The sequence below is a fragment of the Buceros rhinoceros genome, unplaced genomic scaffold, assembly GCF_000710305.1.
Source record: "Buceros rhinoceros silvestris isolate BGI_N320 unplaced genomic scaffold, ASM71030v1 scaffold28153, whole genome shotgun sequence".
NCBI lineage: Eukaryota > Metazoa > Chordata > Aves > Bucerotiformes > Bucerotidae > Buceros > Buceros rhinoceros.
Genome location: NW_010402276.1, coordinates 1 through 14531, shown reverse-complemented (window position 1 = coordinate 14531; position 14531 = coordinate 1). Strand labels below are relative to the sequence as shown.

The 14531-nt window shown below is 38.7% G+C and overlaps 1 protein-coding gene across 1 annotated transcript in view; it reads left to right on the top strand.

Annotated features, from left to right (window-relative positions):
- The window catches only part of LOC104490324 (importin subunit alpha-5), an 18871-nt gene extending 5849 nt beyond the window's left edge, over positions 1–13022 (top strand). The window contains exons 5-8 of the mRNA XM_010132594.1: positions 2408–2539; positions 10309–10397; positions 12211–12310; positions 12855–13022. Coding sequence (XP_010130896.1) covers positions 2408–2539; positions 10309–10397; positions 12211–12310; positions 12855–13022 — 489 coding nt within the window. The remainder of the gene's footprint in view (positions 1–2407; positions 2540–10308; positions 10398–12210; positions 12311–12854) is intronic.
- Positions 13023–14531: the final 1509 nt, after the last annotated feature.

Sequence of the window (14531 nt, the reverse complement as noted above, 5' to 3'; positions counted from 1 at the left end):
TTCCTGACTCTAGCCCACCTGTAGAAGAGAATTTACAACTCATCCTGGAAACACAAGTATTTTTTTCTCAGATACTACATGTACTTGTATGGTGGATTTAATACGATACTCTTCCATATGATGCTCTCTTGATGAAGTTGGAACTTTATGTGACTTTATGCTCTGTTTTTCTTCTGTGTTGACAATGAAATTCTAGTAAAAATTGTGCTTCTAATATCAGTGGTAAGAAGGCCTCACTTCTCTGGAATTCCTCTTATCCAATTTTTACTCAAGCACTTTTAAGACTTAAAGCACCCCTCCTCTCCATGATAACTTAAACCATATGTGAACAAGTAAATTTGTCTCGTGTGCAAAATATTTTTGTGATGGAGAGAGAATTCTTATACCAGAACACCACCACACAAATACCACGGTCATCCCTTGGATGAGGGGATGAGATTTTCTTCCTGATTAACGTGAAGTATTTTGTTTTTCTGTGTTTTGCCATTTGCGTGTGGCTATTCCTTAGTTTATACATCCTGGAACATTAGGTGTCCACAGTGGAGAGGGAGGAGTGACGCTGTCAGTCAGCTAACCTTTCTGTGGCTTTTACCATCTGAAATATTGAGTGGTGCTCGCTCAAGAGCATCATCTAATTCACCCTTGATTCCAGTTAGATGTCAGGAAGACCTCAGTTTGACAGAATTTCATTCCAAAAAAGATCTTATTTTATATATCTTTGGAGTACAGATTTGAGTAAGAAGTACCTGCTATTTGGTCTTAAATTGGATTACTGTGTTTATACATAGATTTCTTCTTTGTTATGGGTATACACTGGACTGGAGAGAGTGTGAGCCTGAGTTGTGAATAGTTCAACCTGGTGGCATCCATTAGGAAGCCAAAGGGCAAGTTCTAAAATATGAGGAAGAAACCTCTGTGTTTGTAAGATTACTAATAATCCTATTGTACTGTATCACAGAAGACTAGATGCTCACTTCAGAGAAAATTACAGGAAAGCAAGTACCTTTTATGTTGGCCATAAGCTCTAGCCTGAATGTTTTGCTTCTAGTTCATTAATGATGGGTCTTGCAGTTTTGATATTGTGTGTTTCTGCTTTATTGCAGCCCATACTCTTTGTGTATTACAAAGATGTATTTTGGAATTGTTTATTCTGATCATGTCTTTCCAGAAGATAATTTCTCCTTTGGTTGGTCAGTAGGGCAGAATTAACTGTATTTTTAAAACTGAAGTCTTTAATAATTAATAAAATTTTAAAATTAAAGGCCATAGAAGCCTAGGCTTAATTGCTGAGTTCTTATTTCAGGCGCATTTCAGGATCTGTGTATTCCATTAGAAGGAGTTGCTTAAAGGATTAAATCCTAAAAGCAAGTTCTTGTGGCTCTTCATAGATAGCTAGTCTTGGAAAGTATATCAGGCTTTTTCACTGGAATACTGCCAAATCAACATCAGTTTAATAAAATTCATTAGTAATGTCAAAATTGGTCATTTACGTACCATACAACTTCCCATTTTTATTCATTGATTTTTGCCTTTTCATTTGACTTTTAGCAGTCTTTTTATTCACTGGATTGTGAATGTGTCTGGTAGGATTAAAATTTGCTAGTTTTTGGACTGAAAAACAAGCAGAAGTCTACCAAAGCCTAGATTTCTAGAATCTATGAAGTCTGTATTGGACAGACTGTATTGGAGTGTTAAGTTTTAGTTTCAGCTTAAAAAGTTAATCTCAACTTGCGAAAGCATTAAAATAAAAATAAATTACAAAAACAGTAAAATGAAAAGATGCCAAGTGTTAATTCAGGATCTCAGTTTTGCTTCAAGTCTTGAATAAAATCGTCGTACACTTATAACTTGGCAGCAATACAGATCACCAGAGTTGCAGGAGTACTTTGCTGTATTTGCAGAGTTCTACCAGATTGTATTCACAAAGTTATTTTTGGAAATCTTTTACTATTTTTTTTGTTAATGGCTTTTACTTGGTTTATATCTATCAAGTTATGTCAAACGATGTCTCTTTATCCATCTTCAGGAATATCATTGCTGGTTCAGTGCATGCAGGTATTGGGTGTTTTGTGGGAAGACACATTTTTTGTGTATAGGTTCTTAGCCAGTACAGAAAGGCAGTAGAACAGACCAAAGATAACATTATTTTTTGCTATGCAATTATATTTGCAAAACCACAGCAAACCCGATACTGTTCTCGTAAGGAACTTCTGCAAATTTTGATTTCAAGTGGTATCAATAGCTCCTTATGATTCTGATTCTTACTTTGCCAATTGTCCGTGTTAATTACTAATAACTCATGCTTTCCATATGCCAATTTTTTCTGTCTTAATATCTTTTAAAGAATTCTATTTTGGTGTGGCACAGAAAGCTCGTAGTAAACTGTCTTTTGTATCTTGTTTTCCAGTTTGAAGCTGCATGGGTGCTGACAAATATTGCCTCGGGAAATTCCCTTCAGACTCGAATAGTGATTCAAGCAGGAGCCGTCCCAATCTTCATTGAGCTGCTCAGTTCAGAGTTTGAAGATGTGCAGGAACAGGTGAAAATTAAGAACGGTGATGGGATTTTTCTGTGGTGGGTTGTGGGGATGGGTGTTTTGTTTGGTTTTGGCTTTTTGTTTGTTTGTTTGGGTTGGTTTGGTTTTGGTTGTGGGTTGTTTGGGTTTTTTTTCCCTTCCCTAGAAAGGAACAGGGCTATCCTGTAAGAAAGCCTTTAGAGGAAACAGCGTTTGGCAGTTTTGCACAACAGTTCCTTTCTACCGATTATGTGTTAAGCTATCTAAGCAAGTATTGTATTTTTCTTTTTCTGGAAATGATGTAACCACAGCCAATGGGGTAGTGCATTTTGATCTTTATTGGGTTAATATTTTTCTATGTAATGAGGAATACAAGTAGCCTGGTTTAAAATACTGCTTTAGAGATGGGAAGTTCAAGCTTGTTTCTCCTGAAGACAAAGCATGAGTGGAAGTTACAATTTGTTCTCTGCAGAGAAAATTATGATTCGTTTTCTACATTCCTTTTACAGAGTGAAATGAATATCTTTAAGGCCCAAAGGGATCAGTGTAAAGCACAGACCAAACATTTGACTCAGTAATTTCAGTATGAGGTCCATAACTTGTGTTTGAACAAGGATGTATTTCAGACATATAATCTTGCTTTGAAGACTTATAGTGATGAAATATTAATCATTAGAGTTTAATCTCTCTATTAATCAACAGTTTCAGTTAATCCTATCTTGAAAGTATGTACTGTACAAATTTGACTAGCCTTCGGTCCAGGTATTTGCTTTCATTTAGTTGTCTACTCAATTAGTAAGCTCTCTGGTCGTTTTCCTAAAGCTACTTATAGACAATAGCTTAAGCTTTTCTTGAAGTTAATGATATTAAGCTCTGGATTCTCATTATGAGGGTATTTTTGAGGTGTTTAGTTTGTTTTTTGGTGACCCTTTTCTCAACATTTCTTTGTTTCAATATCTTTTAATGGTGGTGAAATGACAAGCACTGGATATTCCAGTAGCGCTCTTCCAGCAATGCTCTTTGCAGAGATAGGACCTTGTTTTCATTTCTGCTTGCTACTTTGGTGTGTAAGTATCCAAGATGTCTTTGCAGACTCTTTGCCAGAGAAACTGGCAGTGAGTTCAGGTTAAGCTGATTGTCCAATACTTTTCAGAGTCACCGACTTAGAGCGTTCAGTTCTCCATCCTGTGACCTCTGTTCCTGGATGTCTGACCTTGCATTTGGCAGTATTGAAATGCATGACTGGAGGAATCCTGACTCATAAGCACTGGATCACTTTGTGTAACTTGCCTTTCCTTCTTCCAGCTGGCTCAGAATGTACTACCTGTACTTAAGGTTGCATGATGTTTTCCACAAGACAGATAGATTTTTTTGTTTTCCCTCAGTTTATAGCCTTCTCATTCTAACACTCTGCAAATTTCCATTTTCAATGGTCTCTTTCAGGCTGAATTATTTTTGAAAAGGATTTTTAAAAGAAATTGAATTCAGGTACTCTAGAAAATGATACTAAAGGAAATAAGTCTTTTTTTTTTAGCTTTGTTTGAGGAAATGAGTCTGTTATAGAAAGTAAAAATGTGACAGGGAGCTTGTCAAAGTGGCAGATAAATGTTCTGTCCATGAGGAAATCCATCCAGACGTAGCTATGTGATGCTTTTTAGAGTTTGTTTTGGGGGGGTTGAAATTGGTGCCATTACTTTCCAAATTCAGCCATCACTTGTATGTACAGTGCTGTTCATGCAGAATGATTGGTGCTTTGAGTGTGGTAAGGGCTGCTGCTTTTTTTTTTTTTTTGCTCCTAATGATCATCTCTGCAAGAGCTAACTTGTTTTTTTTATTAGGTTGTTGTTATCATCCCTGATGATGTACAGAGGGCAGGTGGGAAGAGCAACCCTGTTTAGAATGAGTTGTACAGCCTTCAGCCTTGAGGTGTGTGAATTAACAGAAGAGCTTAGGGACCACAGTTAAGTAGTTTATCTGTCTCCTTCCCCCTCTGCTCCTTATAATCTGATGACATGTTACAGTTCACACTGCAGCCAGGCAGAGTGGGTTGTAATTACTGGAAAATATTTTTCTGTGCAATTTGGATCTCTCTGTTACCACTAAACCTCTAAATACCATTCACAAATAGCTCTGTAGTAAGCTGAGCTAAAGAAGGAAAGCATTCCACTATGAAGTGCTACCTACACCTTTTCATAGTGGGTTTCTGTGCTGCAGGTCTAGAGATTACAGCCCTGCTCACAGTTGTCTTTGGGTTCAATGCAGGCCAACATGAAAGAAATTCTCTTTTTTCCAACAGCGTTTTTCAAAAAAACCCAAGCACTTCATAATATCTAGTAAAGCAAAAATGAAAAGCACTAAGTGCTTAAAAGCTAGCTCTTGTACTTCTGCATTACAGGAAAGCATTTGTACACAATTGCATAGTATTTTTCCAGATGACTCTCATCTCATTCAGTATATGCACAGATTGTTGCCCTGGTAACAAATCAGTGGGTAGTAAAGGAGGCTTTTATTTGTTACACTGTGGCCCTGTTTGTTAAAGTTGGAACGTGTTACAGTGGATGAAAGAGGAAAAGGAAGAGATTCTTAAGATTAAGGCAGTTGCAGGTTTCTGAGATAAATCTATCTACCTACTTCTTAGTGCCTGATGCCAGGCAATACACTTGTATCAGTTTTCAGTAAGTGGATACTAGCTCTTTGTTTTTTGAATGCTCAGTGTGAAATATTTTCATTTTGTTCTGTAGTTGAGGACAGCGCAGCACTTTTGCAAATGACTTTTGTAGTTAGGTCTGTGTTTTGAGCAGACCTGATCCTGGACTTCTCAAGCTGGGTTTCTGAAACTGGAAGATAATTTTCCTCCCCTGTAAAATGATGATTCTTACCTTCTCTCACAGGAGCACTGTGGAGATTATTATTTGCAAGCAACACTTGCTACATTTGCAACAAATTACAAAAATACAGGGAAATACAGAAAATAGAACTACATGTTCAGGGCAGATGGACCAGAGGCTAACTCTACAGCCATACAGCAAAGGATGAAGAGAAAAAGAAGTATTGAAGGCTGTGTTTAGTGACCCATTCTTTCAAACTACCCTTGGCAGTGGCTCAGGAACAGCTACCAGTTTACCTTATCTAATCATGATTTTTCTCAACAGTTAGTCTTTCATATTTATAAACCAGTTTTAATCTAATGTGTTGCACTGTTTCTTTTGCATGTGCTAGTTTCTCAGTCTAGTGTGATTCTAAATCGCTGGTTTGATAGAAATCTGTGTGAGGAAATCTTTATAACTGTATTTATTAAACATCATCTACTGTGATGAAATGATATCTTTTGTCTTTTTACAGGATCTATTTCCCATTAAGCTGTGCAGGCTGACATTTAATTACCCTACCATCCTTTAACTCTTTCATTGTTTGCATTCTTTATCAGTCTTTCTCTGTGATCAGTGGTCAGATTATTTGGGCATCCATTTTTCCCATCAAAGAAACTGAGTTTATTACAGAAGCTACATCTCCATGACTTAGGAAAAACCCTTTGACTATATCTCCCCTCCTCTCCCCATTTCTGGTTTTGGTGTACTGATTTTTAGATTTAGTCAGTGGCATATGTCCTGGCATTCTTCCACTTATCACAATTTTTTTCTTTCAAAAGATATCTAGAAATTTCTATATGCCAGCCTGAAATTATTTATATTGAAGCCCTTTAGACATGCTTAAGGTTGATCTAGCTTCAGCAGTGACTTAGCAGCAATTCTTTCCTGAGTTCCCGTGCTGAGTTATTTAAAACCTAGGTGTCAGCTTGGGTTTCCTCATTGAACATTGAATTTCCTTCAAAAACCATGCCAGACATTACTCTTCCTGTCTGAGATGACAGAGATTGTCTCACAGTGGCAGACATGTGTCATTGTGCTGTGCTGGACAGCCAGTGGCAGGAGCATCCCCAGCTGCTCTATTCTCCTTTGGGAATGTTTGGGTTTTCAGCTAAAGTAACCAATGTGTTCTTTTCCCTCGGTTTTTCTCCATTTCTAGTTGTATTGCTGTTTTGGTAACCATCATTTGTTGGGATGAGGTGACCTGGGACTCTGGTGTCCAAGTTCTGTTTGGCTTTTACATCAGCTGTCCTGATAACTACATCTTAATAATCAAAATCAGGACAAACAGTTGAGGCATGAGTATAAGCCATTTTTTTTGTTTGGGTGGATGAGATGTGAGAAATAAGGAATTGTGACCACCCCAGCCACTGAAACAAAGGTGTTTTCTGTGTTGGGGCATAGTAGAAGTCATGTTCTAGGAATTTGGCCCTCTTGTATCCTTCCTTGTGTCTGCTTATCCTGTCACGCTTATGAGCAAGCTGATCTTCACCATCTTTATCACAGCATTGGATCCGTTTCCCAAGTCAATGGCCAAAAGTAAAGAAAGTGGTGATTCTCACTTCGTAATAATTTATTTCTCCACTAAGAGACACGGACTTTACGCACTATCGGTGGTCGGTTTCGCACTTGGTTTAAATATACAAGGGCCTAAAGAAATAATGGCTGAGAGCCTTCAGAATACAGAGGGAAGTGGAGCGTTGTCAGAGAGCATATCAGTTATTCTCAGAAGGCACTGTATGGCTCAACAGTACTCTACAAAGCTTGCACTGCACTGTTACTGACTACTGAGGTTGTTCAGCGCTGCAGGAAAAAACACTAGAGTTTAATAATGAGTAAAACAAACTGGAGACCTGTAATAATCCCTACTCCACTATTAGCAATAAATGAAAATTTATACAGTTGTATAAAAATAGATGCTGCCAGTTGACAAGGCAGCATTTGCATTTTCAGTTTACACACAGCTTTGCTACCCTGGTTTAAAAAATCAGACTACAGATCTTAAAATTACAGGGGTTTTTTGTCTTCAGGTCTGGATGTAGATATTGGAAAGTACTGAAGTGTTTTTGGTTTTGACTCAAATATTTTTTTGGCTTAGTAAACTCTGACATTTAATGGAATTAAATATCCTTTCCCCTCTGCAACTCTCCAGAAAAGACGGTAAAAACATTTAGGATACATAGAATGAAACCAAAATGTTATGGCAAACAAGTCATTTGCATCTTGAGGAGTGCACAAAAGAAGCAATGGAAATCATTGAACATTATTCAGACAAACCCTGAAGACACATGTCATTGTTCACATGTCTGTGGGAACCGTGACAGAGCTTTGTATTTATAGCAGTGTCTGATGAGAGAGTTTAAATGAGCTTGACTTACGCTCCTCACTTATCTGAGGAGCAGAAGTAGTTCCTTAAGGAAAGACGTCTTCCTTGGTGAATGAAACCTGGCATATTTTTCGGAAGATTTTTCAATTTCTTTGCATCTTGTGCTATCAGTCATTAGCATTATAAGGATTCCTTGCAGCATCCTCTCTTACCAGGTCCTGTGATAGCAGTCTGCTCGGCCAGACTTCTCTTGCCATTAAAAAAATCAAGAGGGGGAAAGTAGTAGAGATGTTATTTGACTTCGCTGGTTAGACTTTGATGTGAGATTTGCTGTTGCAAGACCAGTCTGTCATTCAGGGTCAGAATAGATTCTTGGATTAAGTGATTATTGCTGTTGCCAACCCTAAAAATAGATATTGCTATAGTGGCAGAAACAAAGCCCACAGACAAGGGAAATAAAACTTCCGAGGGTATTTTAACAAGTGTAAGGGTGTCCAGGCAAGGATATGGTATCTTCATACGAAGTTACCCACGTGTTCAGTAAAAGGAAATTATTGCAAACTCTAGTTAGTTTTATCCTTAAACATTTTTAGAAGGTACACAAGTTTATTTAGAACCAGCTGAAATCTTGATTCACTCCTTGGTCTTGTCATTGCAGCAGAAATATAAGCATTGCAGCGAGCAACGGTCGTGGCGTTCTAGTAAGAGTGACATTTTGCAGGAGGTGGCATATGTTCTGTCTCTTAAGCTAACTTTTTCCAGTAGCTGCCTTCTCTGTCTTGAGGCCATGAGGCTGCCAGACCCAGACAAACTGTTGTCACAACAGTTGTAAAATAGTAAGAATTCGAATGAAAAATAAGCTTTTCATGATGGAGATCAGTTTTGCAGGAACGTTGCGTAGTAATGTCTGTGTTGTTTCACAGTGGAGGTCAGTATAGCCTTGTGCCCTGTCTCTGACTGTCTGACAGCAGAAGCCTGGAAAACAGTAGGAGAACAAAACAAAAATAATCCTTCCCCAGAATAGTCTCCTGGTCTTTTAACAACTTGCAGTTTAGGGACTTCTGATCGATTTATCTACGGCGTTACTGATAGTACTGGTACAGAGGAGGAATCTTTTTATGAGCTAGCAGCTAGCAAGCTGACATCCGAGTCTACATTTTGTATATACATCTGGTTTCAGATGTATTAATTTTGCAGGATTTGCTCGTGGTTTGGGGCCTCTAGAGTGGTCTTTTTTTAGAGTCTTTTTAAAATCTTTTTGCTGCTGTTTAAAAACATGTTACAGTACAAATCTAATGCAACCAATTAACTGACATCGATAATGAATAAATCAGTTTATTTTGGATAATAGCAGGTAACAAATTTGGCTTCATCTGTCAATTTTTTTAGAAGGGTAATTTTATTCCAAGTGGAAATGCAGGGAGTAAAACATGTTTATTTTGTGTGGGGAACTTAGGTATGTTCAACTGAAGAAATAATTATGCACTGTTATGCATTTTACTGCATATAAATACAGAGTCTGTAACTGAAGAGAAATTTGAGGAGGACATTCGTCTGCTGTCAATGATAAATAGGATTGCTTTTGTCTTCTATGTGCAGTACTGAAAGTATCTTGAGTGGTTGTGTAGACTTTGTATGCATCTAATCAAATAAGCGGATACACATATCTTTGATACAACACTTAGCTCTCTGCTTGAAATAAATAGCAAACGTGAGTTTCATATGCTTTCTTGCGTGACAAAATATTGCGTAAGTCGCATGGAATTAATAAAATGGCTTTTATGCTTCATATAGACTACTCTAAATTTTTTTCAGTTATAGCTCTCATACTAGTAGACAGTGATATCAAAACCACCGCTTGACCTGAACACAAAAAAAAAAATTAACTCTTTTATTCTCACTCTATTACGTGTATCATACTTCTTTAAGTATCTTTTGGTATTTTAGATCTTTTTTTTTTTTGGTGGGGAGAAAATATCTGTCCTTGCATTTTGCCATGCATATGTCTTAATAGGAAACACTGGTTCTCTTCTCGTATAGTTTTCTCTTGAATATGTGCTAATGACCATCTGAACTCTGATTCTGAATATTGGTTTAACTTGCATATAGATTCTCATTTTCCTCCTAGTTGATGTCGGCATTCTTAATACATGTAAACAATGCATGCTTTTATGGCTTCTTAGGAAATACTAATATGGGCTGTTCCACACAGTAGATACAAACTTGCTTGACCTGTGCTATGAACATCTGGACTTCAAACAGCTCTGAACCAGGAGGAGTGTAGAATTAGTTTGTTACTAAGCCTGAGGAGATAAGCTCATCTCTTATATTGTGGACAGAGCAAGGCTGTGTCTGCCTTCAAAGTCTTTGGAGACATATGTGTTGGCTGTTTGGGTAATTTCTTTTAGATCTGTGTAAATATTCCTGAATCATGCAATGATCTTGGGTGTATATATGTAATGCTCAACAAGAATGCACTCCCCTTCTGTAAATTGTCCAGGATCTGACAGTGAGAACAGAGTATCTCCCACTCTAATACATACACTAAACTGGTTGAATTGTAAGAATAAATACAATTACTATTCTGTTTTTCATTGCAGGCAGTATGGGCTCTTGGCAATATTGCTGGAGACAGCACTATGTGCAGAGACTATGTTTTGGGCTGTAATATCCTGCCTCCTTTATTGCAGTAAGTCTATTTTAATATCTTCTCCAGAATTTTGCTTCATTCTGACAAGAATGAAGTTTGGGGTTTGCCTTGAAGAATAGTGATTTTTTTTTTTTTTTATAGGGCTTTTTTTTTTTTTTGGTGGGATAATCAGACTTTTTAATGGGAGTCCCTGAGCTACTTTTGTGATGGAGCTAAAATGGAAAAGTGTTTTAAGAGCAGCTAAGCTGGAACTATTTTATTCTACAGAGTGGGTGGATGCCTGGGCTTAATATAGAGTCACAGAATAATTGAAGTTGAAAGGCCCTACTGGAGGTCATGTAGTCAAAGCCTTTCTTCATAGCAGGTGAGATCAGATTAGATTGCTCAACTACTTAATGAGTCAAATTTGGAACATCAGAGCTAGACTCCGTAACCACCTGGGACAACCTGTTGCAGTATTTGACCATGGCATGGTGAAAAAGCAATGCTCTGATACATAATCAGAATTTTTCAGTGTTTTACCTTGTGACAGTTGCATCTTTTCCTGTCACTAGCACCTTTGAGAAGGATCTGGCTTCCTCTCTTCTGTATCCACCTGTTAAACTGTTGCAGGCAGCAGTTATACCCCCCTTTACACAGTCTCCTAAGGCTGAACAAATCCAGGTCTCTAACCCTCCTATTGTGTGTCATTTCTCTAGTCTGCTAATTATCTTGACGGTCCTCTGTTGAAGGACTGTATTATTGCTGAAACACTGCCACCATCTTGTGTTGTCATGTCTAAATTCGGATTACTCAGTCTGTGTCCTTTGCAAACAGTGTTTTGCAGCAGTGGAGTTCTCCAGTGCTGTCGTAAAGATATTGGTACCATGTGGCATGGCTATGAGAAAAAAATCCCAAGTCATTACAATTTCGGAAAACCTAGGCCTTGCATTATTGCCTTCATCCTAGGTCAGAGAGCGCTATGGCTATTCATTTCTAAGTTGTCAGGCAGATGGATTATTTAGAGGCTTCACACTGTGTTTCAGTTAACCAACCAACTCTTCAGACATCTTTGTCAGTGTTAGGATTGATATCACGTAAGGGGACTCGCAGCGTAACAGTGGCTGATGCAGCTTTGGTCAGTGCGATAGTCCTGGTGTGAGAGGGCTGTTTTGGTATGCGGATCTCATGAAGGTGTCAGTATTACATTGCATCCTTTGGGGCTTCTTGTGTCTGCAGCTGGTGTGCAGATGCTCCCCTTTACCTGCAGGAAGACACTGGTTTGGGGTGGTCTGTAGAATCGTGTTTTAACAAGCACCCACTGGGCAAGGCTTTCGTATGCTGGGACTGCGGCCAGTGTTTGTGGAACGTCTGTAAATGGTGCTCACTGTGAGATATATGACTGTGTTGAATGTTTGGGAAACCTTAAACCTGATTATGTGTGCTTTCTGATGGTGTTTTGTTCTTTGCTAGTTAACATACAGAAGTGTAAAAGTGGGGTTGATAGTCTGAGACTGACAAAAAATGCAGTTCAGCGAAGAGAGTAGTCTCCAAAATGACCTGCACATCCTTTGTTTAATTTTGTCACAGTTCTTGCACCTTTTGACTGGTAATCTGCCACACCAGTACCTAAGCAATTAAATTAACACACTTTTAGTGTAATGTTATTGTTATTGTGGGGATACTAGGGTGTGTGTAGCTTTATTTTCCTCAGAATGTATTTTAATAGAAAAAGAACTACCCCGTTTTGCCTTAGTGTACGTTAAATGTAGGCCTGAGTTTATTGTAACGATCCATGCAGATGACCCTACAGAGTCACCTAGCTTTGATTTTTAAAATGCAAAGACTAGAATTTTTTGTTGGTTTGTTTTAGATTGCTTTCAAAACAGAACCGTCTCACTATGACCCGAAATGCTGTATGGGCTCTATCCAACCTCTGCAGAGGGAAAAATCCTCCTCCAGATTTTGCTAAGGTAAGAGGGGTTTGAAAGAAAATGTGTTCTGAGGTAGTGGTAGTCAAAGAAGCCATAAGGGTGGTGAAACTTAATCTAAATAGCAGAAATATTTCAGAATTTCTCTGAAATAATGTATAGGCTTCTTACAGATAAGTTTTTGGATGTATTTAGTTCTTTGGGCAGACATTCACAACCACTGTTTTAATATAGCTTTTTGTTACTGTTCCAGTGCTGGAGATGACCACCCCACAGCAGAACAAAATTCTGGTTGTCTTGGCTGCAAAGTGTGGCACATCTTAGGAGATGAGTTTAAGTTGCCAGACATTGTACTGTAGAGGCTGAAGAATTCTTACAGTGCTTTTCTGCTGACATGCTCTTCTGTACTTGTATAGCCACAGCCTTGCACACAAGTGCTACCGAGGTCTGAAATTTTCTGGGTGTTGGACCTTGAGATACCAGTGCCTAATCCTATAGTGTCACATACAAAAATAACTGACATGTTAATAGATCTTCTGTCCCTTTTAATTGCACGGTGTATGTATTTTCTCTTAATGTCTTACAGGTTTCACCTTGTCTAAGCGTGCTTTCCTGGCTGCTCTTTGTCAATGATACAGATGTATTAGCTGATGCCTGCTGGGCTTTGTCCTATTTGTCTGATGGCCCCAATGATAAAATACAGGCTGTGATTGATGCAGGAGTCTGCAGAAGACTTGTGGAGTTGCTGATGTAAGAAATTTTCTCTGAGAAAATGTACTATCCGCTCTTTTCCCAAAAAATCAAAGTTCCAGCAATAGGTAGTTTAACTAGATATGTCTTGAAATGTAGTTATTTACAAAAAGCAAGATTTGAGTTTTAATTTTACTCTCCGTTTTCAGTCTTCTCTATGTGTCATGAGTGACAAACAATGGGATGTTTTTATACTAGTTTTGCTATTTCTTAAAGAGACTTTCTACTGCACCTAACACCTGCATTTTTGTAAAATCCGTAATATATACTGGCATGTATTTTACATATACATACATATATATATGTAGGTATATAATATATTTACTCTGCACAGCAAACTCACTAACCTAGGCTTAAGGAGAACAGACTTTGGCTTCTTTCAGGATCTGCTGAGTACCATGGTATCTGCTGAGTACCATGAGATAAAGCCCTGGAGGGAAGAGGGGCCCAAGAAAGCTGGTTAATATTCAAGGATCATCTCCAAGCTCAGGAATGATACATTCCAGCAAAGAGGAAGTCAGGAAAAAATGCCAAGAGGCCTGCATGGATTGACAAGGATCTTCTGGAGAACTCAAACATGAAAAGAAAGCCTACAGAGGGTAGAAGCGAAGACAAGTAGCCTGGGAACAATACAGAGAAATTGTCCAAGCAGCCAGGAAAAAGGTTAAGAAAGCTAAAGCTCTGATAGAATTAAATCTGGCCAAGGATGTCAAGGGCAACACAACATACAAAATAGGTATGTTTGTGGTAAAAGGAAGACCAGGGAAGATGTGGTTACCTGGAAGATGAAGAAGGCTGAGGTGCTCAGAGACTTTTTTGCCTCAGTCTTCACTGGCAAGTGCTTGAGCCACACCACCCAAGTTGCAGAAGACAGAGGCAAGGTCTGGGAGAATGACAAACTGCCCATTGTAGGTAAGGATCAGGTTCAAGACCATCTAAGGAGCCTGAAGCTGCACAAGTCCATGGGACCTGATGAGATGCATCTGTGGGTCCTGAGGGAACTAGTGGATTAAGTGGCTAAGCCGCTGTTCATCATACTTGAGAAGTCATAGCAGTCTGGTGAAGTTCCCACTGACTGGAAAACTGGAGACTCACAGTCTGGTCAGTCTCATCTCTGTGCCCACCGAGATCATGGAGCAAATCCTCCCTGAAACTATGCTAAGGCACATGGAAAATAAGGATGTGATTGGTGACAGCCACCATGGCTTCACTAAGGGCAAATCATGCCTGACAAATTTGGTGCTCTCCTATGACAGGGTTGCAGCATTGGTGGATAAAGGAAGAGCAGCTGATGTCATCTACCTGGACTTGTGCAAAGCATTTGACACTGTCAGCATGACATCTTTGTCTCTAAACTGAAGAGGCACAGATTTGACAGATGGACCACTCAGTGAATAAGGAATCGGCTGACTGGTCACACTCAAAAGAATTGTGGTCAGTAGTTTGGTGTTGAAGTGGAAACCTGTGATGAATGGCATTTCAGTATTGGGACAGGTGCTGTTTAACATCTTTG